Source organism: Anser cygnoides, chromosome 10 (genome assembly GCF_040182565.1).
Source record: "Anser cygnoides isolate HZ-2024a breed goose chromosome 10, Taihu_goose_T2T_genome, whole genome shotgun sequence".
Classification (NCBI taxonomy): Eukaryota; Metazoa; Chordata; class Aves; order Anseriformes; family Anatidae; genus Anser; species Anser cygnoides.
Window position 1 is genome coordinate 9,510,907 of NC_089882.1, and position 25,716 is coordinate 9,536,622.

General features: G+C 51.6%; 1 protein-coding gene across 5 annotated transcripts in view; it reads left to right on the forward strand.

Moving 5' to 3' along the window:
- Positions 1 to 25,716, forward strand: part of PRICKLE2 (prickle planar cell polarity protein 2) — a 100,297-nt gene that overhangs the window by 52,543 nt on the left and 22,038 nt on the right. For 4 of the 5 annotated variants that reach the window (XM_067002949.1, XM_067002950.1, XM_067002954.1 and 1 more), the window contains one exon: positions 16,640 to 16,823. In XM_067002949.1, coding sequence (XP_066859050.1) covers positions 16,640 to 16,823 — 184 coding nt within the window. Of the gene's footprint in view, positions 1 to 7,026; positions 7,976 to 16,639; positions 16,824 to 25,716 lie in introns of those variants that run through there. The other variant, XM_067002953.1, reaches the window with a different exon arrangement.

A 25,716-nucleotide genomic window follows, 5' to 3' on the forward strand; every position in this document is an offset into this window, starting at 1 on the left:
GATGGAGTTTTACTGCCCTGGTGAGCCAGTGCTGGTGGTGCCCTCAAGCTCTGCACCCAAGGCTCCCATTTGGGGCCCCCCGCGCGGTGATGTTTGTGTCTCCCCCGTGCTCCTCCACGGGTGTGGGGCACTCGCGCAGTCCCCTGGCTGGGGACATCTGCACGCTGCGCCTCGTTGTTGCCATCGTGGCATCACCCAGCGCCTCCTCGCAAGGTGGCTTTGACCTTTTTCTAGCCTGTTACATAGGGCGAGTGGGGACAAGGCGTGGAGGGATGCTCCAAGGACCCCCCCTGCATGGGACGCACCACCTGGAAGACCAGGCTTAGCAGCACAAGGGTGGTCGGAGCGAGGGCTGTGCGCTGCTTGTGCCCATCTCAAGAGGCAGCGAGGAGAGCTGGGACCCCACAGCCTCCCCGGGAGCTGCGCTGGGGTTAGGGCCACGTCCCTGCTCGACCCAGGCCTGATATGGTCTTAATCCCTCCCTTGGAGTCCTGCTCGCCCCCGCTTGCTCGGCAGCTGGTTTAGTTGCGTTTCCCTGTAGATTGCGATAAGATAAACGCTTGGCCATGTTTTACAATAAGGGAGAACGGTTTAGAAGATGACAGCTCATAAAGGGGAGGGATTGGGGTTTCCAGCTGTGCGCTCTCGCGGGCTCGGCCGTGGCCGCCTTTGATGAGGGCTGTGATTGATCCCGCGCCGGCAGCGCCAGCCTGACCTTTCCGTGACGGGCTGAGCAGCTCTAATGGCCTTGATGGGGCTGGCGATTTGTGTATTGTGCGTGATGTACGAGGCCTGACGTGGCGCTGAGAAACGGGGCTGCAGGATGACTGACAGGCCTTTTCTGCTAAGGATGCTGAGGCACGGGCTGCTTTCCAGTGATTTCTTCCAGTGTTGTTGCCGAAAATCTTGGAGCAGAGAAGTTTTGCTGTTAAGTATCTTCCTGTATGTAGCATCTAAGCGGTTAAAGAAGATAATGAAGTAACTTCCAGGCCAGAAGGCTTATAGCTAAAAAGACTGTTCAAATTATACGCTTAAATCAATTAATATTTAGTGATTTGTTTTTACCCTGACTTCAATGCTCAGGCTCCTTAGGTAGATAAAACAATGGAATAGCTTGAGCCCGAGACTTTTTTGTAACTCAGCTGTATAAAATTTTGAATCTTTGAGTTCTTGCAGGCAACACTAAAATCTTTTAATTTCAGAGTCGAGCTCTGTATAAATCACACCCTGGTTGGCATATCTCATGGGTGCTTGTGGCAAGAGTAATGAATTTCATGGTTTGTTATGAGCTACTAAAACCAATACAAACACGCAAAACCCATTGTAATCTCAGCGTATCATTCGAGGAAACAATTTATCCCTGAGTGTGAGCAAATGTCAAGCCACGATAACAAATTGTTGTTCCTAATTAAAACAAAGGGAAGGATAGCAAACAACTATTGTCATTTGTATCCAGTGCCAGGCTGTCTCAGGGACACGTGGGCTCCATCCAGCCTTCGTACCAGGACAGGCAGGCTGTAAGCCTTGCAGTATCCCAAAAGGCATTGACCTGCCCTGTGCACTCTGGGCAGGTTGTATGGGGCTCTGGTCTAGAATGGGCTGGGTCCAGTGAAATTAAGTTGAGCTGCTATTATTTTATTTTATTTATTTTTGTTTAACTTAATGCGAAGGTAGGAAATCAAAGCCCATTTTGGCACCTCTCTTCCCACTGAGCATTAAGGAGGCTGTGCATTACCCGACGTGGTGACCCACCGCATTCCTGACCACAGTCGGTCTCCCTGCATTTGCAGATACACTTGGAAACGTAAAAGACTCGCCGCATCATGAAAGCCCATTTATGCTGGCGACAAACACACATTCTCCTCATAGACGTGTGATACGTTACAGGAGCAGGAGATGAATCTAAAACGTGCTGGCGTTACCTCGCTGCATTAAATGCAGCTGGGGACCGAGCAGGTCTTTCCTCCTAGCTGGCCAAGAGCAAGCACTCCTATCTGGCCATGTCAGAGCAGAAACACGGCTGTCTTAAACCACTGGTTGCTTCTGGGCAGTTTGGCCAACACATGCTGCCCGGGGCCGTGCCCAGCCCAGGCAAGGGGCAGTGCCGAAATCCAGCCGCCAGCCAGGGAAGGCTGGCGCGGTTGGGGTTCGGTGCGTACAAACCCTGCTCGTGTTGCTTGGGCAGGGCCCTGGGCTGGCTCGAGACTTGCTGCTGAGCGTGGAGACAGCTGAACGTGCTGGGAAAGGAAAACACGGCGATAATGGGGTTTTGGGGGGAGCGGGTGGAGGCAGAGCCTTCTTCGTGCATGGCGCTGAGGGGAGCGCTGTGAGCAAAGACATGAAACCCTCAGGGCACAACCAGTGACCCAAAACACCCTATCAGACAGGTTTGAAGCAAAAATAAATAAATAAAAAATCATCTACAGTGACAGCGACCCTGGCAGTGTCAGGTGGTGGTGAGAAGGGCTGCAGCGAGGGAGCCCTGAGCTGCTGCCGAGGTACGTGGTAGCGCGGGGTTATCCTGTACATGCAGCTTCTATTTTTTGTAAATGGAAAATTAATTTGTGTAACCGATCAAAGGTGTTTAGATCTTTAGAAAACCACACCGCAAGATAAGCTGAAGATTTATGGATTTCCTTCGTAGCATATTTTCACTGAGTGCTTTATTGTTCATGGAAAGGCCCCAAGAAAAATATTTAATTAAAAAGTAGTGCTTTGAGTTTATTTAGCTTAAGTTTCGACGCAGTGCTCTAATGAGGCTTTTGTAGACATTATTAAGGGACACTATTAAAAAGCGTTCAGATGAGAATACTGTCAGGCTAGCAAAGGGGGAAGAAACAAAACATGAGCATGCAGATTGTTGTTCGCATTCTGTTACAAATTTGATTTTAACGTACAAAAGTAAAAAAACGTAGTAGTGCAGAGTTCAAGCCGGAGGCTATGAAAAGCCTTATTGTTGCTAAGCTGTGTAAAGCTTCTTGCATTAAGGTGATTAAAAAAAAGGGGGGGGGGGTGTGGAATACAGCGATGGATGGAAATCCAGCCTGCAGCTCCGGCACCGGGGCGCGCTGTCAGTGTGCGTGCACCCAGGCTGTGTGCTCGCTGGGCTGCGTGTGCATGGTGCCAGGTCCTCCCACCTCGTCACCAGCCACCTGAAATCGCAGGTTTGTGTGCTCCAGGGGTGCCAGGGCACGTGGGCTGCACGTGAAGGGTAGCGCCGGTGAGGGTCGGGTCTGTCTCGCTGGCTGAATTAGCAGGGAGCACCGATAGCTGTCTGAAATCGTCTGCGGTATTTACAGGCTGTACCTCTCCTTCTGCGTCGTCTGCTGCTGGGCTCGATACGGTTTTCAAAACTAAATTCCTCCTTGCAGACTGACAGCACGGATCCTCACCCGTGCGTCTGCCAAAAATAAGTGAAGCGCAGCAGCAGCAACAGCAGGAGGAACGTGTCTGTCTCGCGCATGGCAGCAGCCACGTGAAGGTACGAACGGCAGGCCTGGGGAAGAGCCGAGCAGGCTGGGGTTTGGGGATTAACGGTCTGCATCGGATGCTAGTTCCTTTGCCTCTCCATCTACCCTGTTTTTGCTCAGAATTCTTTGGAGATAAGGCATCCCCAGTTCCGGCACTAAGAGCTATGGGGGGGCCTGCTGCCTCACTTAAAAAAAAAAAAAAAAAAACGGAAAAAGCTGAATCTAATTTAAAGTTCTGACCTACGTTTCATGGCTTGGGTTCTCCAAAGAGCTTTCCATGCACCTTGGGCACAACCCCGCATGCTCTGCATCTCCTCAAGAGCCAGCGTCTGGCTGGGTGGAACAGGACTGGCTCCCCTGGGAGCAGTGCCGCAGGAGGCTTTGCTGCTTTGCACCCTGGTGTTCCCCTCTGGTGTTTGCAGAGCTGCTTGCTCTGCTGTTCATTGCTGCCCTGTGGCCTCGGGCAGGAGGTCCTGCTGGTGTCCCTGCTCGTGCCCCAGATGTCCCCAGCCCCAGGCAGCGCGCTGGGACTGCGCAGAGCACAGCCCGTCCTGGCGTCGGAGCCAGCGCTGGCTGGGAGAGCGGAGATCGCTGTGCAAATTACAGGGCGAGTGTGGGAACGGAGGGGGAAAAAAACAAAACGCTGCACATATCCAGTTCTGCATTTCTGTGGGTAGAAAGAGAGGTGGGAAAGTAAGCTGTTGTTGTGCACAAAGCCAGGCGTGGCGAAGGGGAGCTGCTGACCTGCTGTGTCACCGTCCCCGAGCAGCCCAGGAGAGCAGGGGACAGCCTTTGCCCCATGGGCAGCTTTCTGGGATGGCAGAAGCTGGAGCCTGCACAGCATCCCGAGGTAGCACGTCCCTGACAAGCAGAGGATGTTCACTAAATAATTCAGAAAGGCAACTTGACCTGACATCCGTCAGGTTTAGCAGCCGGTGACCTTGAGGGTGCCAGGCTGCTGTGGCTGCACGTGGCCGTGCCTTGTAGCTCGCTGTGATCACAAACAGCATCACGTGGAGCCTGGCGGCTGATCGATACGCCAAGGTGATAAAAGAAGACAGCACTTGAAAGATGCGGGCTGTTTTACAGCGACTTTTCATACCAGCTGTAGGGATGAGTTTGTGCAAATGTCAGGAAGTTTAAAGCTTGGGTCTTTGCCTTTAAAACCTGGAGCAGAGGGCAGAAAGAAGTGGCTGTGGTTACAAGCAGAGCTGGCCATCACACACTTGTGAACCTGAGCATGGCTTCCTGCTCTGATGCAATTGCTTTTCTATTTCGGTAGCTCAGGTTTTACCTCGGGTCGTCCGGAGTATTCGCTTCCCTGCGGGTAGTTGTCAGCATCCATCCCTGTAACGATGCAAGTCCTTCATGTGACCTTCAGAAATATGCTCCGCCGGCTCAGTCCTCACCTTGCTGCTTAATGAAACGCCCATTTCACCTGCGTAATTTGCAGCATCTATCAAGAAATACCGCGTGCCTTCTGGAGTTATTCCAACACATGACCTTTTCACAGGCGCTGAGTAGGTAGCAGTAATACGGAGCAATTGCCAACGCGCTGGCAGCTCTCGGAGCAGGAAGGCTCATTTCCACTTTCCGAAGACAGTCGTGTGTCCACAAGTGGCATCTTCTAATCTGATTTCTTGTCTCAGAATAGCCCATTCATTGGATTTGGGGGATATTTAGGCCTGTGAGCATCAGAGCAGGAAGTCTGCCAGGAACTGATTAGACTTGCTGTTTGGAGACACCGCGCGCTCTCGCTCGTAGCCGTGCAGCTGAGATGCTCTAAGCAGTGGCTTGGCCGATCCTTTACATCAGCTCATGATTCTCACCCACGTTTCATCTTCGTGCATCAGCTTACGCTTAAAAGTTCGCAGTTTCTGGTGCGATCCCTTCCTTTGGGATGACCCAGTTGGCCAAGACAGCCAAGCGAAACGTGCTGCGGGACTCAGCTCTGCTGTAGGACGCCCGGTTGGGTGCCTGGGGCTCGCACGTCCATCTCCCTGCCCTCGGGGCTGTGCCAGGCTGATTCTGGGGGTTCCAAGCTGCTGCAGGGCGAGTGACACCGAGCACGTGTAGGAGAGGTGGGCTCGGGAGCTCGCACCCTGCCGGCGGGGCTCCTGCTCGAGTGGCACTCGCACTAATTGACGCCTTGCTCCCCAGTGTTTATAGCTCGGGGCCTTCGCTCCTTGGAAGTTAATGCAGATAAAGGCAGGCGTTTTACTCATGTATTCAGTGAAAATTAGCACCTACAGGACCTGTCATATTGAGCGGTGCGTGTTCTTTGTGCTAGCCGCAGCCCCTGTTAGTGCTGTGTGCTTTTAACAACATACTTCCAGGGAAGGTTGTTACAGTAAACACGGGTAATTTCTGCTCTGCAGAGTTTCTGCTCTACATTATCATTTTACAAGCAGGCTTCTTTATTTGCTTTTGCCCCGTTCAGTTTTGTCTCACTTCCTTTGTATTTTAATTAACGTGTTCTGAAGTTAAGAGGGAAAATACGTCATCCTGGGGCCTTGGCATGCTCACCAGACAGAGGCGAGCTGACAGCCTGCCTGCAATGCCGGCGAAAGCTGGAGGGGACAAAATGTGTCAGCTTAGGAGGCTGGAGGGCAGGGGGGCTTTTTTTTCCTGCAAGTGTGGTTGGAGGGGATCTTCCTCGGTGTCACTCATCAGAGGTGGTGGTGCTGCTGCTGCCACCAGGGGAAGCTTTGACCCGGCTGGGCACAGGAACAGATTCAGGGATCAACTCCTGCACTTGCTGCTTCTGATTCAAAAAGAGAGGGGAGTAAGAAAGTGTTCAAGTATTTCATTAATAGCCATGAATGTTGCCTTTCATCTAACGTGATGCCTGAGCCGGGTGAGGGCTCTGCACGTCCCCTGTCTGCCTGTCTGTCTGTCCTGCGCCTTGTGCTGGGCCGGGTGAGTTGGGCGGCGCTGGGCTGGGGAGTCCCAGCCGAAGGGCTCGCCCTGCGTACTTTGAGCATAATGCTCTGTAATGAAACCTAATTTATGAGCCTTAATAATGATAATTTAAGGCATTTTTAGGCTGGAGGAAGACTCGCAGCTGTAGTTTCCGCACCCGTCTGTGTTCTGTAAACACGGTTAGCACTGCCAAAAGCAAGGGCTCGCAAAGCTGGAGCTAGGCCCTGGAAGCCAGGAGCACGCCGTGGAAACAGTACACGTTGGGAACGTTTTATTTGCCTCTTTTATCGTCCCAAAACACGGAAATGAGGTTTTGAAATTTCACTCTGCAAACACCACAGCTTCGTTTGCCACCTTATTCCCAAGCAACGAGCTGAGAGCTCCCAGCAGCGGAGCTCCATCCCTCCGTGCCTTTGCTTTTCCCCCCGCGGGGCAGGAGGCTTCAGCATCCCCGCTGGGGCAGCTGCTCCCCGGGGGCCGCAGCGCCTGCCCGAGGCGCTCAGAAAAGGTGTGAGCGGGGCATCTCTGGGGGCCGTAGCAGAGAAAACGCATTAAAATATGCGGCAACCGAAATGCCACGCTAATAACTCGCATTTCCCAGAATATTTAGCCCTGCTGGTGCGCAAACAGGCTGCGTCTGAGAAACCAGTGGGGAATCGTAGCGAGTGACTGCAGAAAATAATTAAGAGGGCACTGAAAGCCAGGAGAAAAATGATCCGTTGCTCAGAGCCAGCAGATCGTTGCTTTAATAGCCCGCTTACCTACGAAGCTGTGCCTTAAGTTTGACAGCAAGTTGCGATTGGGTCAGCATCAAATGAGGCGATGGTTGGGGAAGGATAATTAGTGTCTTCACACCATTCAATTTGGGCGGCTGGTGCGGAGCCAACTCTTTGAAAGGCGCACATGCGAGCCAGAGGGAAGGATTTGCTCTCCCTTTCCCAAAGCAGCCCGCGGGGCTTATTGATTTATAGGAGCGGGCTGATTTCCATGTAAATCAATGCGAGGGTGGCCGGGCCGTGGCGGCGCGCGGTCCGGATGCGGTGCCTTTGGCTGGCTGACATCATTGCTCATTAGCATGCAGCAGAGGAGAGCAATGCAACAGCAGAGCCCCGCGCCGCTCCCGCAATTCTTCTCCGCGGGCTGCATCTCTGCCCCTTAGTGCCCGGCGCTCGCAGAGCAAGTCGGACGTCCCACTGCCACCGCCGAGGGTCACTGAGGGGGAGGCAGCTCGGGGGGCTGCTGGATTCGGCCGAGTTGGGAGCAGAGAGGGAGGCACCCCCCGCCACCCGGAGCTGTGATTCGAGCGAGGCGATGGAAGCAAAAGCTTGACGCGTGGGGCAGGAGCGGCGCGGTTTTCCACGGGTGTTTTTCTCCGCTGCTACACCGCGTCGAGCACGAGCCTGCTCTGAGCAGCCGGAGCCCCGCTGCCTTCCTCACCATCGCCCCGGCCGGGCTGTTGCGCTGTTCTGCGAGCATCCAGGATGCTTTATTGCACTGCGGTGCTCGCGGCGTGCCGGGGAGCAGCTCGCCAGCCCAAAGCGAGCTGTCACAACTAGCGCGGCCACCGTCAGCGGCGGGGACAGGTAAGAGGCTGCCTTTTTTGCAACAGCTTCGGAGTCGTCATGTATTTTTGGGAGGAATGGAAAGCAGAAGGGAGGAGGGATGAGCGGTGCTCTGTGCGTGCACGTAGCTGCCTGGTAACTTTGCTCCACGCGCTGTTAGTTAGCGGCGACCTTTAGAGGGGCTGTGGGTTTTTTTTTTTCAGCCCTTGCTGTTCTCGTTGTTTATGGATGTAAAAGGTTAATGGTTAAATTGCGTCGCTGCAGCTGCAGGAAGTCAGCAGTGGTGATGCCACTCGAACAGATTTTTCATTTTAAAAATAATCAGAAAGGCTCAGCTGGCTTTAAATAAGTATTAAAAAACCCTCATCTCTCAGTGCTAATTTTATTGCTTTGGCAAGCGCAGCCTCAGGAAGCCTGGGTTCTCTGGGCATTTTCTGAGCAGGCTGTGTGCAGGCTGGTGTTGTGGATGATGACATTACTGTTCGGATGTTTATTGTGCTGGGTTTGGATTCCTGAGAACAGACAGTTTTAAAGTAATAATGCGTCCTTCTTTGCAATGCCAGAATGTCTAAGTATAAACCAAGCTAGAACTGAAACCTGGAGGCTGTGTATTTCAATGCAATCTTTTAAAGTCAAATCTTCTTTTTTTTTTTTTTCTCTATTCCTTGGAGGAACGTTTTAAGCAGATGTGACACAGACGTGACCTGTGACCATGGAAAGATTTTAATCCAGTTACTCTTTGTTTTGTAGTCATGATTCCTTGGTTAAACAGTGATTGAATCTGTTCGAGCTGTTGAGGATTAGCACTGGGCAGAATAATGCCAAAATAATTATTCGCACCAGATGCAGTGTCATCCTTTCAGTTTTAGCTCCCTTATCTTGTAACTTATCTGACTTATTTTTATTCCGCTATTTTTTCACCTGCTGTGGGAGCACTCGAACGTCTCACATCAATGCCTTGTGCTTATAAGGGTGCCGGCTTGAGCCCGCGATAAAGATTTGTCGAGTAAAACTGTCTGCAGCTAACCAGATTACGTTTTGCTTCGCGTTTTAATCTTCTCCTGCTGCTTGTTTCATACCAGGCGGATGGGGCTGAACAAAACGACCCAGCCTCGTGCACTCGCTGGTGGCAGCCCGGCTGGGGGTGAGCCGGCACACACACACACACACACACACAGAGCAGTCTGGCAGCGATTGCTTGCACAACTGGGTCAGCACTGCCGCTCTCGGGGGACGCTGTCTGAGCCTCAACTATTGAAATAATTACAGTCTCGAGCGTAGTTTATCCCGCGTCTGAGCATTTTGCCTATCAGTCAGGTTTTTTCCTTTAGGACGCGCGGCCTAGGATGCGCTGAGATTGAAAGGGGTTCGCTGCTTCCCCTGGTTTCTGCTTGTCATGCCGCAAATGGGAGCGGGTGAAGTCCCTTTAGCCGGCACAGACAGCCCCGGGGCACGTCACCGCTCCGGCTCCGGCCTCGCTGCTGGGCAAGGACCGCTGCTGGGGGGGCACACTGCAGGAGCTGGAACTGGGGGGCGAAGGGAGAGGGACGGGGGGGATAAATCCTGCTCACGGAGAGGCTGGTGTTAGGCAGACGGGACTGTGAGGATCTGCATGCTGAGCAGAGCCGGGCTGCTCCCTGGCTCGTGGAGAGCTGGTTCTGGATCGAGAGGTAGAGCCTACGTCTTGCTAGAGCCTGAGGTTGGAGGCAGTTCTCTTCCTACGGTTAAGCAGTGGAAAGAAACCCGTTGAGATACAGCTCTGTGTCTCGTTGGGCTGCAAAGCCGCTGAACGATGTAATTAAAAATCCGACAAGATAACCCGTGGCGTAGGGCAGTGCTGGGCAGCTGGGCAGGGAGCGATGCTGAGCAAAGCCCGGAGCGAGGGCTCGGTCCCTGCCAGGCAGAGCTGAGCTCCGGGGCAGGGCTTGTCCTGCCACAGGGGACACCAAACCCCCCCAGGTGTCCCCAGCCCCCCTCCCGGGGCTCCCTTCCCAAAATCATGAGATTGTTGTAAGGATTGTTTCCCTACCAGCTTTGGGGTTGTTACCGAGCCTGTTGTGCTCTCTGACTTGGAAACTAACGCTTGCATTTCATCTCTGTGACTGGGGAAAAATAGGCGGTTGTTTTCCTTTCTGTATTCTAAGGGCTGGACCTTTAAGGGGAAAAAAAAAAAACAACAGATATGTTGAGATGTGAGCCTGAGCTGGCAGGCTGCCTCCGTCGCTTAGGATGTGTCAGAGCAGCCTGTTGGACACCTCCCCTCCTGCTGGCCTGCCTGGCCAGGGATGGGGCTCGCTGCATCGCGCTCTTCTCTCCCGTGCTTGGTCTGCAGCTCGCACCGGCTAGCAGGGAGCCCACCCCTGTCTGTCCTACGTTACGGGAAATAAAAGTGCTGCATCCTCTGCACAGTATCTTGGGAACTCCAAATAGGCTTCATCTGAGGTCTGCCACGTTATTAATACTCCTTAATTTAAGCATCTTACCTTTACGCGTTGGATCTGTCGTGGTCAGGGTTGGGGGCTGCAGCTCGGGGGAGCAGTCTGGATCTGGATCGGGAGCGTGCTCAGCACCCCGGGGCTCTCGCCCAGCTCGGGAGGGGACTGGTGTTACTGGAGAGAGCTGGGGCGCCCCTGGGCTCCACGAGCCCACCCACAAAGCACCCCAGCTCCTCCAGCTGGGTTTAGCCACAGGGTGGCACCTGAGCACGGGAAGGTTGGTGTGTTTTAATCCGTCCCGTGGTGCCGCTGAGAGCTCTGGCCATGGTTTTGGATGCAGTCCTGCTTTCTTGCCTGTCTAGGAATGCACAAAGAGAACCCAGCCTGGGGATTTGGTGGTGGTGGTTTTATTTCCCCCCCCCCCCCCCCCCCCCCCCCCGGTAAATTGTGCACTGTTTTGCCCCAACTCCTTGGTCTCATCGTTCAGGTGCCCAGCTTTGTGTGTTGGTGGTTCTTGTCTACCACGTGGGGCTGAAGACGACAGACAGCAAAACTGGAGGCTGCCTGGGGCCGTGCCCCAGGGGAGCAGGATTTGGGGACAGCAGTGGGGACCTGCGGGCAGATGCTCCACCTGCTGCTTGAACTCACCATGAAGGCAGACCAAGTGGAAAACCATCCTAGGCTGGTTTGCTCATATTTCGCTGAAATTGGCGACAGTGGGGATAGTTCTTTTTTCTTCTTAATTAAGCACGAACAAATCTTGCAGTGGTAAAGGATTTTTACCAAGTCTTAAAAGTAAAATTAGTCTCCAGTCTGAATCCGAGCATGGACAGCATCAGCCAGGAGGGGAGAATTTTTCCAGGAGTGGAAATGGGCTTTGTCATAAAAGTTTCAACACCAACCTGAGTGCCTTAGCAATTGCTGCTGTTGGCACCGTGAAGGTCGGAGGGAAATAAAATAATGTGCTGCAAGCCTTTCTGGAGGTGCGCAGCCTGTGCATGCTTGGCTGTCAGCACTGAGATCAGGAGGAGCTGCAGCTGTCGGGGTAGTTTGGTTGCTGGGTTATTTCTCCCTTCCTTAGTTTCGTGGCATTACTGTGCTACCTGCTCTCTTGCTGCTGCCTTATGGTGATCTCTTAAGCCAACTGCTTGATCCGAGCATCCTGGGTCAACTGAGCTGTACTTAGAGGCCACCAAGGGCACCTTGTCCTCAGACTTTAGATTACTGCTACCACAAATGCCCATGGCTAGTTCACCTCTGTTAGCCTTTTGCACCCCGGTTTTGCAGATAAAAGCTTTTTTTAAGCTTTCTTTTCAACCCTGGTCTCACAAAGTCTTTGCGGTTCATTCCTGCTGATAGCTGTGTTTGTTTTTCCTGGCTGAAGTGAGTCCAGAAGAGTGTAAAAGTGGCAGAAACGTTTTGTCCAGAGAGATGCCACTTCGTAGCTGAGCTCTGTGGGCACTGGGCACCTCTGGGCAGCAGCTGCCCGGGGTAATATGTAATGTAAATATGGTGTTAGAGGAGTTGGAGGAGGACGCAGAGCTTCAGCTCCAACGTGGGGTGCCGGTCAGCCACTCTTCTTTCAGCCTGCCATGGTGAATTCGTAGGCAGAGCTCTGCTGCCGTGCCTCAGCTTCCCCGTCTGTAAAATGGGAGGGCACTGCCCGCACTGGAGGAGAGCTGCAGGGCGCTGGGTGCAGGAGTGAAGGGCCGCGTTCGTTTTTCAGTCAGGACAAATGTTTGCCTTGCCTGTGGGATCTGGAGAGACGGGTCCGTGTAGCTGGAGCTCGCTCGGGGTGGGAGGATGCCTCATTAGCTCTCAAATGAAGGGAGGAGATAACAGGCAGAGACATTAAGAAGCCCTTGTTAAGAGGCTCAGGGGTCACATGAGCTGCCCCAAATCCGCAGCCTCTCCCTTTTCCTATGAAGCCTTGTGGTTTAGTGACATACAACTGACCGAAAAGTCTGATTGCAATCAGAATGATGGCTCAATCCTGGAAAAAAAAAAAAATCACTCTACGCAACGATGCAAGGGAATCGTCCCATTATTTTTCAGACATCACATCCGAGCTGAGCAGAGGATTGCTTTTTGAGGGATTCCCAACCTTGCATGCTAATGTGCTCACAAATGCATGCAAATCCTTCATGACAGCGGAGCACAGGCGTCTCGTGGCCCGGCTGCGGACAAGGCTCTGTTCCTCACATCGCTCCCTGGTACAAGCCATTTATTTCCATCGCGGAAGAAACGAGTGAGGAACAGAGATAAGCAGCGCGGGTAGATGATAAGAGCAGTTTGCCGAGCTCCTTCTTTGTCCAAGAGGAATTTTAACGTTTCTGCCACAGCTTTAAAGTGTCCTAAACTGGGCACGGGTCGCTTTGGTGCCGTTCGCTGCGTTATTTGCTGACTGCCGTGTGTAACAAGAGAGATCCTTGTCCCAGAGACCTTGTTGGTCAGTTTGACTCATGTTGAATCTCACGGATGTGCACCTAGGTTGGAAGCATGCTTCTGCATCCCAAGCAAGAGGGACTTTGCAGCCAGGCTCTCCACTTGATCTGTTTGGCCCTGTTTCCTTTACATTCCCCTTTTATGCCTGGTTTTGGCTGCAGAAAGAAGAGGGCTCAGGTGAGGGCTGGTGGATGCAGCGTGTGCCAGCAGTGGGTGGGGAGGTAACGGGACAGGCTGGGGCCTCCCCGGTGCCAGGAGCACCACATCACGCAGCCGTCGCAAAATCAAACGCATCCGTCTTGTAACTTCACCCGATGAATTGCTGACCCTGAGTACAACAAATTTTTCAATCTGTTTTCAGGCCACTGCTGCTTCATGCCACGTGCAGTCAGTTCGAGGCGGGCCTCTCTCCAGCTCCATCTGAAACCAGGAAATGTCATTTTCTCCCGGTTTTCTCCCCTCCCTCCCTCCCGGCCTGGCTGCAGGGCTGTCCCCACGCGCAGCTCCACGCGGAGCGGACGTGCTAGGATGCTCCACAGCCCGTGCCTCCCTCAGCACCTTCCCTCTCTTCTTTGCTTCCGGCTGGCAGCTCCTGGATTTGCTCTCCATGCCCGAGGTTGGCCGTGCTGTCAGCTCCCCCTGCTTTCTTAGGAATCACGGCATCTCTGGCCTTCTCTTTGCTAGTTCTCAGCTCTGGAGTCGGGTGAGGTTCTGGGATGCTCCCAGCTTCCAGGAACAGCACCAAAATCTCCAGCCTCTCCCTTGCTGGGCATCTCCATTACTCTCTGGGGCAGGACTTCCCCAAGAGGGGCTTGCAGATCCTTTCTGCATTCTCAAGGACTAGCACGAGCCACCCCAGCGTGGCTGAGAGCAGGACAGAAGGGCTCAGGAATGAAGACGGGATTTCCAGAGAGCGATTGGCCTTAATTCCTTCCTGCTTTCAAAAAAAAATAATAAAAAATAAACACCACCCAACCAACAGAAGACAACCGCCTGCTCTCACCCCCGGCAGCATCGGGTTCCTTGGCTGAGGCTGCGAGCCGAGCTGGGGAGCAGCAGCGGTTCCAGACAAGGTGGCGGTGTTCAGCTGAGGCTGGTGGCTGGCCAAGTCGAGGGTTTGTCCCTGCGCAGGACGTGCAGCTCAGCACCCTGTATAAGGAAAGGCATGCGGCACGCCGGGGCGGCGCTGAGCTGCTCCGGGCTCGGATGCTCATCCTGTGGCCGCAGCAATGCCTAACGTGGTAGAGGGAGCTGCCGGGCGGGCTAGTGGCCCCACGTGTCCCCCAAAACCCATCAGCTCAGCACCAGGGCATCAGCAGCACCAGCATCTTATTGCTCTGGTCACTATTCACACGATCGAGCACCGGCGTTAACTCACTTAACGCCCTCCTGCTTTGAGTTGTGGTTGGGGATCTTGCTTTTGCAGTTTCATCTCACGTTTGAAATGTACATTTTTATATTAAGTTTTTACTCTGGGGAATTATTTTTAATTATAGGGAGCTGGAAGATGATCGAGTGAAGTTGAGTAAGTGAGACCTATGTGAAGAAGTCATGGAAACCATATCATAGGAGCAGAAAGATACTCTTAGGACGCTGAGTATTGTTCCCATGAAACAGCATATCCTAACATAAAGAAAATACTTGTAATTAAAACTGTTAATCTTCTGTTTTTAACGAGGGGAAAGGAGGAGTACTGAACATCTCCAGGGCAAGATCTTGAAGTTTGTACGGTTTGCCCAGGGAGGCTGCAGAAACCCCGTGCCTGGAGATGCTCAATTTTTAACAGTGCAAGATTTTTACAGAGCCCCTTGTCCCGGCCTGGGGACATCGCCAAGGGGCTCCGTGCGTCCTTCTCATCCTTCGCTCTCCTGATCCTCCCGTGGCCGCTGGCACGTAGCACATCCCGGTGGCAGCGGGGCAGAGGCTGCCTGCGCTCAGCCTCCCTCCCCATGCCGTTTTCTCCACCCTGCCACCTGATACCGCAATTTCTCTCGTTAGCTCTCCGAGCACACACGCTGCTGGGCTGCCTCCCTTTGAAGCCCGTGATTGATGTCCCGAAAATTAAATTTGGTAAAGGAGCCCTAAACTCCGTTAGGGTAACTGCCCAAGTTGCAAACCCCGAATCCGAGGCTCTGGAGCTATTAATTATTTTTAACATCTTGTTGCATATCGAGCTGCTTCTAATCGTGTTGTGAAATGAGATGGAAACGGCTAAGAAACCAGCAGCTTTGCTGTGGCAGAGCGCCTTTCCACAGTAGCTGATTAATTAAAGTATTCGCGTGAAATTGTGCCTTGATTATTTTTTAAGGTAATGGCCAGAGGCGATGCCGAGACTCTCTGGCTGGACGCAAACCAGACGCTGGGGGTGCGTTTGGGTCTGTGTGTACGTTAGATCTGATGAAAGGCAGGAAATGGGAAAATCTGGCAAATCTCCCTGGCTTGACTGAACGGAGCCTCTTGACTTTTGCTAGAGTGCATTTTTTGTGCTGTAATGGCCAAGTGGAAACTTAGACTCAAAGCTGGATCTGAGCACTGGTATGCTTTGCTGGCCTTTGCGCGGCGGTTAAAAAGAAGGAAAGGTGTTTGAAAATTAAAGCCCCTGATGTTTAACTGTTCCTGCTCTCCAATTTTCTTTGGAGGGCAGGGAAATTATAGCAGAGAGAGCTGCAATGGTCGCAGTAACTTTTCTCCTGCTTTTTGTCTGTTCCCTTACTATTTCTGAAATGTGGGCCTGATTCCCCCTTCTGCTGCCCACGTGAAGTGACACCCAATTCCTCAGAAGTCAGTAGTGTTTGATTAGCTCCAATTAATTCAGAACCCTGCGCGGTTACTTTAAAATAGATAACATTGACCCACATTGTGGAAGAGCATTGTGTTTTCAGAAATAGAAGGCAATTTATCAGCCCTCTAACCCCAGTTTGGGGGCATGGGGAGTGTTTTCAGCCTGGTTTGTCCTTCGCTGTCACCCCTGGTGAATGGCTGGGGTGTTCTAGGAGCAGAGCAGCTGGATACTTGGGTCCATGCCCATGAAAAATCTCCTTTGGACCACCAGCTGCAGGAAAAAACACTTAAAAGAAACGTTAAGTGGTAGTAGTTGCACTGAGTTCAGCTAACGTGTGTCAAATGGCAACCTTTTGGTTGCTCTCTCTGTACTTCTTATTATAATATATTATATTATAATATTGCATGTGTCTTGGGCAGTGTGCAAGCTGAGCTGGCGTGCCGCTGAGCTGAGGCGTGTGCCATCGAGCTGGGCCGTTAGCATCCCGCTGGTGTGCGACTGTAGCTTGTGTCGCCTCCCTTAATTTAATTTAGCTGTATATGTTCAGACTATAATCAATTTTTATGCTACTTTAATAAGCAAATTTATGCTATCAGCATGCTAAAAGGACTTGTCATTCACAGCTTCCCGGTCAATCCACCATTTTATGCATTAGCCAAGTGCTTGGCTGTCCTAATTTTGGTAAGTGCTTCGCAATTACCGGCCGGTCCGTGCCAGGCGGGCGCGTGGCCCCTGGAAATGCTCTCTGCAGAGCAGCAAAGGGACGAGCAATTACATAGCCCCAAATGTCTGACAGTCTGACTCAGCTGAATTGCCAAGTGTTGTTATAGCAAATACGGACTTTTTATTTCCTGCGTGCAAGAGAGACAAATGCTTTGTTAGAAAATGCCTGAGCATAAAAAAAAAAAAAGTGGCTGAGCTCAGTAGCTGCAGGCCAGCGGCTGGCAGGGATCTCGGCTGTTTCCCGTTTGCAGTGCAGCTCACCAGGGGACCTCTTCTTTTTTCTCTCTCCTCCCCTTGCAGGAAGATTTGCCTTCACTGTAAGTGCTCCCAGGAAGAGCACATCGTGACAGTTATGCCTTTGGAGATGGAGAAGACCGTCACCAAGCTCATGTTCGACTTCCAGAGGAATTCCACCTCCGACGACGACTCGGGCTGTGCCCTGGAGGAGTACGCGTGGGTGCCCCCCGGCCTGAAACCCGAGCAGGTAACCGTAACGCCGAGATGCCAAAATACATTGTGGGAATCTGCTCTTTGGAAATAATTGTCCTGATTTTTCAGGAGAGCAAGCACTTGCTGCGTACAGTTCCGTTTCCGCGTGTGCTGTAGAAACTTTCTGATGCAGGTCTGGTCTGAATGCACAAATGTAATGACGTCGGGATGCAGTCCTCGTGGGACCTGGGTTTTTCTGCGTCTGTAGGCGTAACTGGCAACTGAGAGGGGGGAAACAAAATGCTTTCAGGATGGATTTTGTTGTGGTTGTGGAAAGGAACAGGTACAGACATGCATATTACTGTTTCATGGGGAAGAAGTGGTGGGACACCAGTGTGCCTGGGGCAGCTGGCACACATTTCTGCTCTCCTGGGCCACCGTGCCCCTGCAGTAAGCCCAGGACAGATGGACAAAGCCAACAGGTTGCTCTAAAAATGGGCAAGAAGTTTCACTTACTGGAGAGAATCTCTCCAATGAAGTTCAAGTATCTCTGTGTAGGAATTTAACAGGACGGATTAGACCTCAGCATGCTGTCTGCGTGGAAAGTGCATTGATTTCTGCTCCTTGCAGCTTACACGATTCGTTTAGTTTTTATGCTGATCTTTTACATGTTCAACTCAGAACTTAATTTGCAGTGGGGACTTCAAAATGAGCTTAGCCTTGATAATTGCTATGGCAATCATTTTAAACCATGTAAGGAGGCTGGGAGAGGGTGGAAGGCTTTCATTCTTATTGTTACAGTTACTGTCTTTAAATCCTGTGTTTTCCTGAGATTTATTCAAAGGGCTTAGGCATTTCCTGAAATATTTTGGCACCACCCATAGGCTGTAAATATTATCTGTCTGATTAGAGAAAATCCAGTTGTTTGGGTTTCTTTTTTTTTTTCTTTTTTTTTTCCCCTCTTGTCTTTACAAGCCTGGCTTAGCGCGTGCTTTCAGCTCCGCAGCACCATTTGGTGCCAACCAGCCGTGGCAGTCAGGCAGCAGCCTGGTCTTCTGTCCCCTTCCCGGTGGTGGAGGCTCCCTGTGAGCCTCCCAGGAAGTGCCAGGCTGGGTGCATGGCCAGGTTCAGATGGTCCTGGAGTAGCTCTGCCTGTCCCTCATGCTGAGGGGACACGAACCAGGTGGGTTTCAGAAGTCTCCTTGCAGGACCATACCCAAGCTGGAGGCTCCTGCTCTCAGCATTACCCTGTGCCCAGTGGCTTCTGGAGCCCACACTGGCCCGTGTCACTGTAGCTTTGGGTAGAAATACAGCTATTTAGCAACGGGCAACGCCTGACCACGTAGACGTGTTATCTGATGATTGCAGCATGCCATGGACAGCAACTGAGACCCATCTCCAGCACAGTGGTGATATATCCCTGTAGATGCGGATGCTTCTTTGATCCCTGAGGTGATATTTAAGAAATTATTTCCCTTCAGGGAGTCTGGGATGCTCAGGAGAAAATAAGTCCATTAGTTCTAGCAGTAGGTACTGACGTCTGATGCGTTACCCAAGTTAATGTATTTTTAGATTCTTCCAGCACCTGTTTCTTTCAGAGGTCACTGTGCTCCTCGATACAAACACGAGCTTTCTGACTACACTTCTCTGTCTGTGTTGCTGGGTCTTTCAGCAGATTTACCACTTCAGGCCTGTCTCTAATCACCATGGAGATAGATGAAGAGCAGCCATAAGCAGAGCCTAAGACAGGCACTGAAATCTTTCCAGCATAGCTCATCCATCAGCCCGCTGGGGATCTCGCCTCTAGGGAGACAAAAGCAAGGTTTGGTTTTAGAAGAGCCACAAAGGGTCAGGCATTGTGCCTGCATAGAGAGCAGCACCCTGAGCTTCTCCTGTAGGTAGTGGTGGTGGTGCTGGGGTGGAGAGCAGCACCCTGAGCTTCTCCTGTAGATAACAGTGGTGCTGGAGGTGCCCTGGGGCGCCGGGGAGGTTGGCCTCCTGCACAGCCCAGCGCGGTGCGGTGAGCAGGAACCTCTGCAGCGACTTGCTGGAGCTGTACAAGGCTGCAGACAGACATGTGGCTTTCTGCTCGATGAGTCAAGCGTGCGTACGTGATGCAAAGCCTCTCGAAGGCTGGTGTCTGAAGCCTGCAGCTGCCGTCAAGCAGCTGGTGTTGGGCCCGGTTGCAGGATGGGGACACTGCTGTCAGGCTGGGGTGAAAATGCATATTTGCAGGCAATGAATTTTTCTCTGCCTTCCATTGCCTTGCTGTCGTATTTCTCTGACATGAAACAGATGAAATGAAACAACTTTTTCTGCAATATTCTACTTTATTAAAATCTCCGCGCAGCATATGAGCTGGGGAGGTAAGTAGTCCCCTGAAAGACTAATGCAGTTTTCTTATTATACTTGGACAACAGCCTTCCTACCTCGCTGTTCTTGGGAGACAGTTTTCACGTCTCACTCAGCGCAGCAATTTACAGGGTTTCAGTGGGGGAAGTTGGCCAACAAACATGACATCGGTTTTTGGCAATTTCAGTAGGTCATTTCAGAATTTGGAGAGTCCCTTCTATCTGTGGCTTAAAATATTTATTAAATATAATCTGAAGGGGAATCAACCTAAGCATGCAAGGTCTTGCTGGATTCCTGGACGCTAATTCAGGAGTGATCAGCTGGCCCATGGTACATTCCAGCTGTGTGAAAAATCCTGTTGATTACTTAATGCCCATTACTGAACAGAAAAAAAGCATGGGTCAAGTCAGATCCAGCCGTTGGATCATGAACCAGCTGTTGCACTGAAGAGCAGAGCTGCAAGTTATCCCTTTTATTACAGCTGATTAGCCTGCAGGACTACAAAGTGCTTTACACAACAGTTATAAATATTATATATTTCTAAGCATGTTTGTAACAAGGATAGTGGTATAAAAATGTTAAAATACAACTGCATAAGGTATGGTAAAAAATCATCTGGAAAATGGGCTAAAATTTATGAAACCTATGCTCAAGAAAGAAATTTAAACTTGAAGGAGATTGAAAATGTTATTGTGTTGCGGAGCCCAGAAGAGCTCGGTTTGCTCAGCCTCCCCAGTCGAAAGGCTGTTATCACTCCCTATGTATTACAGGAGGAAGAGCAGTTATTCAAGCTAAAACTTTGGCACATGAACATAGATATAAACTGGCTCTGAATGCATTCAGGCAGGAAATTGGAAGAGGTTTCAAACCATCAGAGGTGTTAGGCTCAGCGGCAACCTGCCAACAGGGAAGGCGGAGAGTAAAAACCCAAGAGTGAGCTCCATAAATTACAGTGTGTTCAGAAAATGTGGTTTCTTGCAATAGCAGTTGGCTACCCAGGGTGGCCGGGAGGTTGCTGTGAGCTCTCATCCCACCTGCATCAGGACCCTGATGAAAAATCGTCTCGTGGTAGAGGAGGGAGCTCTCTTCTGGAAGACGCTGATGCAGATGGGAGAAATACGGCTGTACGAAGGGAGGAACAGAAGCTCGGGGTTTGAAGAAATTCTTCTTTTTGCCTGCCTGCAGTTCCCTGGTCAGATAAAGTGTGAAAGTCTTGAAATTGGCAGGCAGCAATAGAAACCCATCCCAGTGGCCCCAAGATGGGCCTGGCTGTGAGGCCTGCGAGGGCGGCTGCAGGAGCCGGCGTGTCTGCTGGGGCTGGTGGCCCACGAGCTGGGCCTTCCTCGCGCTGACACCCAGTCTGGGGCAGATGCTTGAAAATAAGCACTCCTCTAATGTGTTTTTCACATTTTTTAGGCAAAGCATGTGCAAATACATGTGAATGCGCAGCCTTGAATTCCTTGGGCCTGTGGTTTGGAGAAATCCAAAGAGGTTACAACGTGCCAACTTGAATTTCTGGATACAAGGGATTTTTGAGGATTTCTGTCTTTATTGTGTCTCCATAATAGGAGCAGCTGGCTACAGGCACAGATTTCAAATTGAACAAAAGATGTGCCTTGCCTTAGCTGTGGTATGGCTTCCCGTATGGCTTCAACACGCCAACATTCAAGACCCTCGTATGTGCCATAAGAACGTAATTCCCTCTTGCTGACAGCACGGTTTGTCAAATCAAATTCCTTAAAAGTTAAGAACATCTCATCTGTGCTAATATTAGTAGCATTATGATTCAGGGGGCCATTTTCTTCTAAGGCAGCCACCGGCAGATAGGAGCTCAAGAGCTTTGCAGTGTGGTGTGAGACCATAGGTGTCAGGGGAATTTATTCGGGGGCTAATGTACGTGTTGATTCCTGTTCTGGAGCTCTTGCAAGGCCTATAGCACATATCTGAGTTACAAAACCTCCAAGCTCTATGAGTTGCTGTTCAGGTTGTTAGTGAGCAAAGGGCAGTGGAGACAAACCTGCAGTGGGCACCCATTCACACCTTAACTAAAAATACCAACTTTTGCCACCTCAGTGGTAAAAGAAAGGCCCAGTTATCTGGGCCGTCTATCTCTGGGGGACGTGTGCCTCACTTGTGCCTACGTATCACGATCAAGTGGATTTTACCTTCTCACCCTTTCTTGTCCTGGAGCTTTATTCCAGCGTACAATTACAGCTTGTACTTGATACAGAATTATTCTAGTATGCTATCCCTCAACTTAAAAATAAAAGAGCATTTTAAGTAGCATACCCAGAGGAATTATCAGCTACAGTCAATGCAGCAGATGATCCTTATAACTGCTGGTGCTCCAAGGGACTCAGTGGTGTGGGAGCAGGGCTGCTGGTCAGCACGTAGCAGCCAAAAGACCACCATCAAAAGCTTTTGAAAGCACTGCTTCTGACTGCTTAATCCAATTTCCATTTTTGCTTAGAAAAAGAAAAATCATGGCATGCGCTTTCACAAGTCTAAAACTTGTGGATGTACGTCCTTGATTCAAATGTTCTTCTTTAATGCCAGCAGGAAGCAATGTCTCTGCAGGATCTTTTATAGAGCAAGAACTGCTCCAAAAGCCTGACAGAAATTGATGTCATTCTCAACAAGAAACCAAGGAACAGCAACACTCAAACGGATCCGCTGCCATTAGCTGTGGGAGAGAAGCACACGGAGAGCTGCAAAGTGTGCCAGAACAAACAGAATTTATGGGAATTGTTTCTCTTTGTTCTCTGCCTTTGTCCCTATGACTCTGGAGTGGGTTTGCAAGAGCAAACCCGTAGCGGCAGGCGCGGGGACAGCACGGCGGGATGCTGGGCCGCCTGGCGCTGCGGATGGTCTTTGCTGTCAGCACGCAGGCACGATCACGGATTTGGGGAGCGATAAAGATCTTCTCCCACCTGAGGCTTTTGTGTGCTTTTCCCAACACCTCTCTTCATTTGTGGTGCTTATCAGCTGCCAGCACAATTTCCAGTCCTGGAGACACAGGCCTGTACACTCTCCCTGGGGGTTCCTCAGTTATAAGAGGGAACAGATAGTTTTAAATAATAACAAGCATAAAAGGATTCCTTTTAATGGTTTGCGTCCTAACAGCAGTTCCCTGTTTTCAGAGTAGGTTGCTTGTGGGCACAGGAGGAAGATGGAGAGCAGCCTTTCTGCCCCGGTCATCCCGTGGGGTGCCCGGCTGTCCCGGGACGTGCCCAGCTGCATCCCCAAGCCAGCCCCAGCCGTGCAGTGCTCGCTCTCTGCTTTGTTTCGGAGCGCCTGGTCTCACTGCGAGGATTGTTTTGCTCCCAGAAATAAGTGCTTTGTATCCTGACGGCCACAGAAAAGGAAGACGTGCCAGGTTTGGGCCAAGCGGAACCTGTTTTCTAGCTGTACACGTCTGCGATCTGTAGAGCTCTTTTGTGAGGGCTGTGTGCAAGCACTTGCAAAATTTTGCAGATGCTTTCAGAGAGTTATTTTTGTATGGTTTGTTTGTTTGGGTTTTTTTCCACCTTGTTTTTCCATGGCAGACCAGCGGGGTTGGTAGAAATATCGAAGACATCAGCTTCGTTCCTTTGTAGCTTTCAGGTGCTCGGTGTAAAAGATGATTTAATGTCTCGGTGCTGTTAAAAACCCACACAGGGCAGGAGCGGGCGGGCAGGCGGCACAGCCCCGCTCGCTCAGGCCAGCACGGGCTTGTTGGAGCCGCCTGCCGCCTTCTCCCCACTTCACCAGAGTTCATCACATCTCCCCAAATCTCCCACGGCCCTGCTGACCCCACCAGGGTCAGCCTTTGGGGACACGTCCTGGTGCTCCGTTGCACTCAGGCTGCTGCCTCCTGCCCTCGCAGGGCTGGTTTTGTCAGAGCCAGGCGGGACGGCCCTGCTGGCTGTGCCGGAGCTGTTGTGGCTCAGCGACTCAGCACCTACCTATACGGAGCGTGCCAGGACACCTCGTGCTCCTTTGTGGTCCATCCAGCGGTACAGTCACACCGAACAGCCCTGCTGGGTGGGTGCTCGGGGTAGGGGTGTTGTAAGAGAGGTGTGTTCTTGTTGGTGACTGTGGTGTTTGCCAAGGGGCTATGCCCAGTGCTGCTTCCCAACAACTCGCGGAATAACAAGCGTGATCCCTGCTCCCCACCCCCCTTTAATTCATTATCAAAGAGATCCTTCGTCAATGGCTTACGTTCACAGGTTGCTTGCAAATTTTTCCTTCCTGAAGAAGGTGCAGTGGGGTTTGCCCACGAAGGTGCTTGGGCGTGCTCTGTCTTTGGCGAGGAGCCTGTGGGACCGCTGGCAGGAGCCGCAGCCATGCCCGTGTTTCGCAGGGATGGGGTAGGTTTCTAAACTGTAAAAGTTAAACTGGAAACACACCCCAAACCTAGGAAGGCTGCAGAACACAAAGGCATTTGTAAACTAATGTAATTACTTTCCTCAGTGCCTTTGAATAAAGTTGGCTCCACTTTAAAGACTTTTCCCTACCCTCATTTTACGTTATGTTCTTTCCTTTCTCCTGGTTTCTATCTTGCCCCCCGCCTTCTTTTAGCTTGAAGGAGCTGTTAACTTCCAAGTTGTGTATCAGCAGTTGTTAGCCGTGCCTTCGTTAAAACACAGGGCGCTTGGATAACTTCTTTTTCTTTTTGAAGATGAGGATAACACCCCGGGATGGGGAGGATGGGTGGGAAGGTGAGCGACTGATGTGCCCAGACACTCACGGCATGGAGCGTGTCCGAGCACTCATGGGACAACCAAGACCTCCCTGTGGCAGGAGGGGGCTCACCCTGCACCCTACCACCGCATCCCGATGGTATCTGAGGCCCCCGACCCACTCTGAAGTCTTATTTTGACTTGCTCTGATGTTTTCCAGATTCCTCCAGGGTTTCTCCCATCCAGATGTGAGCAGAGCGGCAAGCGAGGAAACCTAGTAGGAAATCTAGCTGGGCCCCTCACGTGGTTTGTGTGTTTTAATGCTGCTTGTGAGGATAATCCTGGACAAAATAGGCCTGTTGCAAGGGGAAACAGCAGGAAGTTGAGCTGGTGTGCTGTACAGCGCAAGTATTTAATAATAAAGCAGTTGGATACCGCACGACTTAAAAGGGATGTGTTATCCGTCCTGAGTCATCGCCCCGTGCTGTTGTCCTTATCTGGGTGCAGCTCATGTTGCAGAGCCCCCGAGGTCAGCGACGAGCCGTCCGCTGATTCCTGGGGGGGTCTGGATGAGGCCCTCTGGCCGTGGTGGCTCCGAAGGCCTGTGTGTGTGCTCTGAACCGGCACCGATGGAGCAGCAGTTACTTTCATGGAAAATACCGACCTTTTGTACAAAAGCAAAGTGCAGACGGAGCAGTTTTAGTTTTCCAGTGAGTTAACATTTTCTGCAGGCCTTCCTCTCTGAAAAGCCAGATTTATCTGAAAATCCCCCCTTTTCCTTTACTTTTCCCTGTTCTTGAGCATCACACCAGGGCTGTGCCAGCCCAACCGCTGGCTGCTCGCTGGCAGCTTATGTCCCTGTCCCACGGATCAGGGACATCCCAGGAAGCAATAAATGAGAGGTTTTGTTGGCAGGAGCCTGGGTTATTGTCACCCAGCATCTGCACCAGCCACGTGCCCGCAGTCCCGGCCGGTGGCCGCGGGGCTTGTTTGCCATCCGTGGCCCCAGGACCGGCAGCCACCTCCTCTGCAGCCCCTTCGTGAGCAGAAGGTCCCGCTGGCTGATGCGGATCCAAAGCAAACTTTTCGGGTTATTCCGGGCAACGAAACACAGGTTGGAGCCTGTAGTATTTATTTTGTTTTGCTTTTCAAACCCAATCGCCCATCCCTGCCGAGCTATGTTGATGGTGAGATGGGAGCCAGTTCCCGCAGACCTGATGGGATTAAATGGAAAACTTCCCAGCGGAAGCAGGAGAGGAGCCGTGCACACACGTAGCGCCGTGCCGGGCTGCGGGAAGGCAGCTTCTGGCCGCTTGGGCTGCCAAGGGAAAAACAACAAAACACACATCCCTGCTTTTTTTCGCCTAGGGTGCGCGTCTTACAGCTCATTACTGTAGGGACCAGAGCAGCCTGATGTAATTTGGCAGCTCTTCAAAAAGAAGTCGTTTCTGGTCTCCGCCAACTTCAGGGACTCAACGGGGGAAAAGAACTTTGTCACGAGGAAAACAAACCAACCCAGCGACCCGAGCAGCCCATCCACCCGCACGTGGGAAGTTTGGCCCAGAGAAGGCAGCAGGCGTTTGGGGCGCCCAGGACGGCCCAGCGGGGAAGAGCTGGAGCCTGGCAGCCAGACAAGAGACATGGCAGGGGGGCATCGCCAGCAGATTTTCAGCTGCGAGCTCCACTGTGGACTAGGTGCATGAACTCGGGCAGCCCGTTTCACGTCATTATGCCCCAAATAATGCTCTGCAGTGGGTGTATTTGCTCCCTCGTGTAGCGCGCCGTAAGAATTTAAGTGTTTTTAATGTGCTTTGATGTCCCTGGATGAAGGATGCTCTATAAATGCAAAGTAAGTGTTCTAACGTATGTAGTTTGTTCCCCTTTTAACGTAACAAAATACTTAGCAGCCGTTCTTGCTTTGAGGGTTTCCATAGC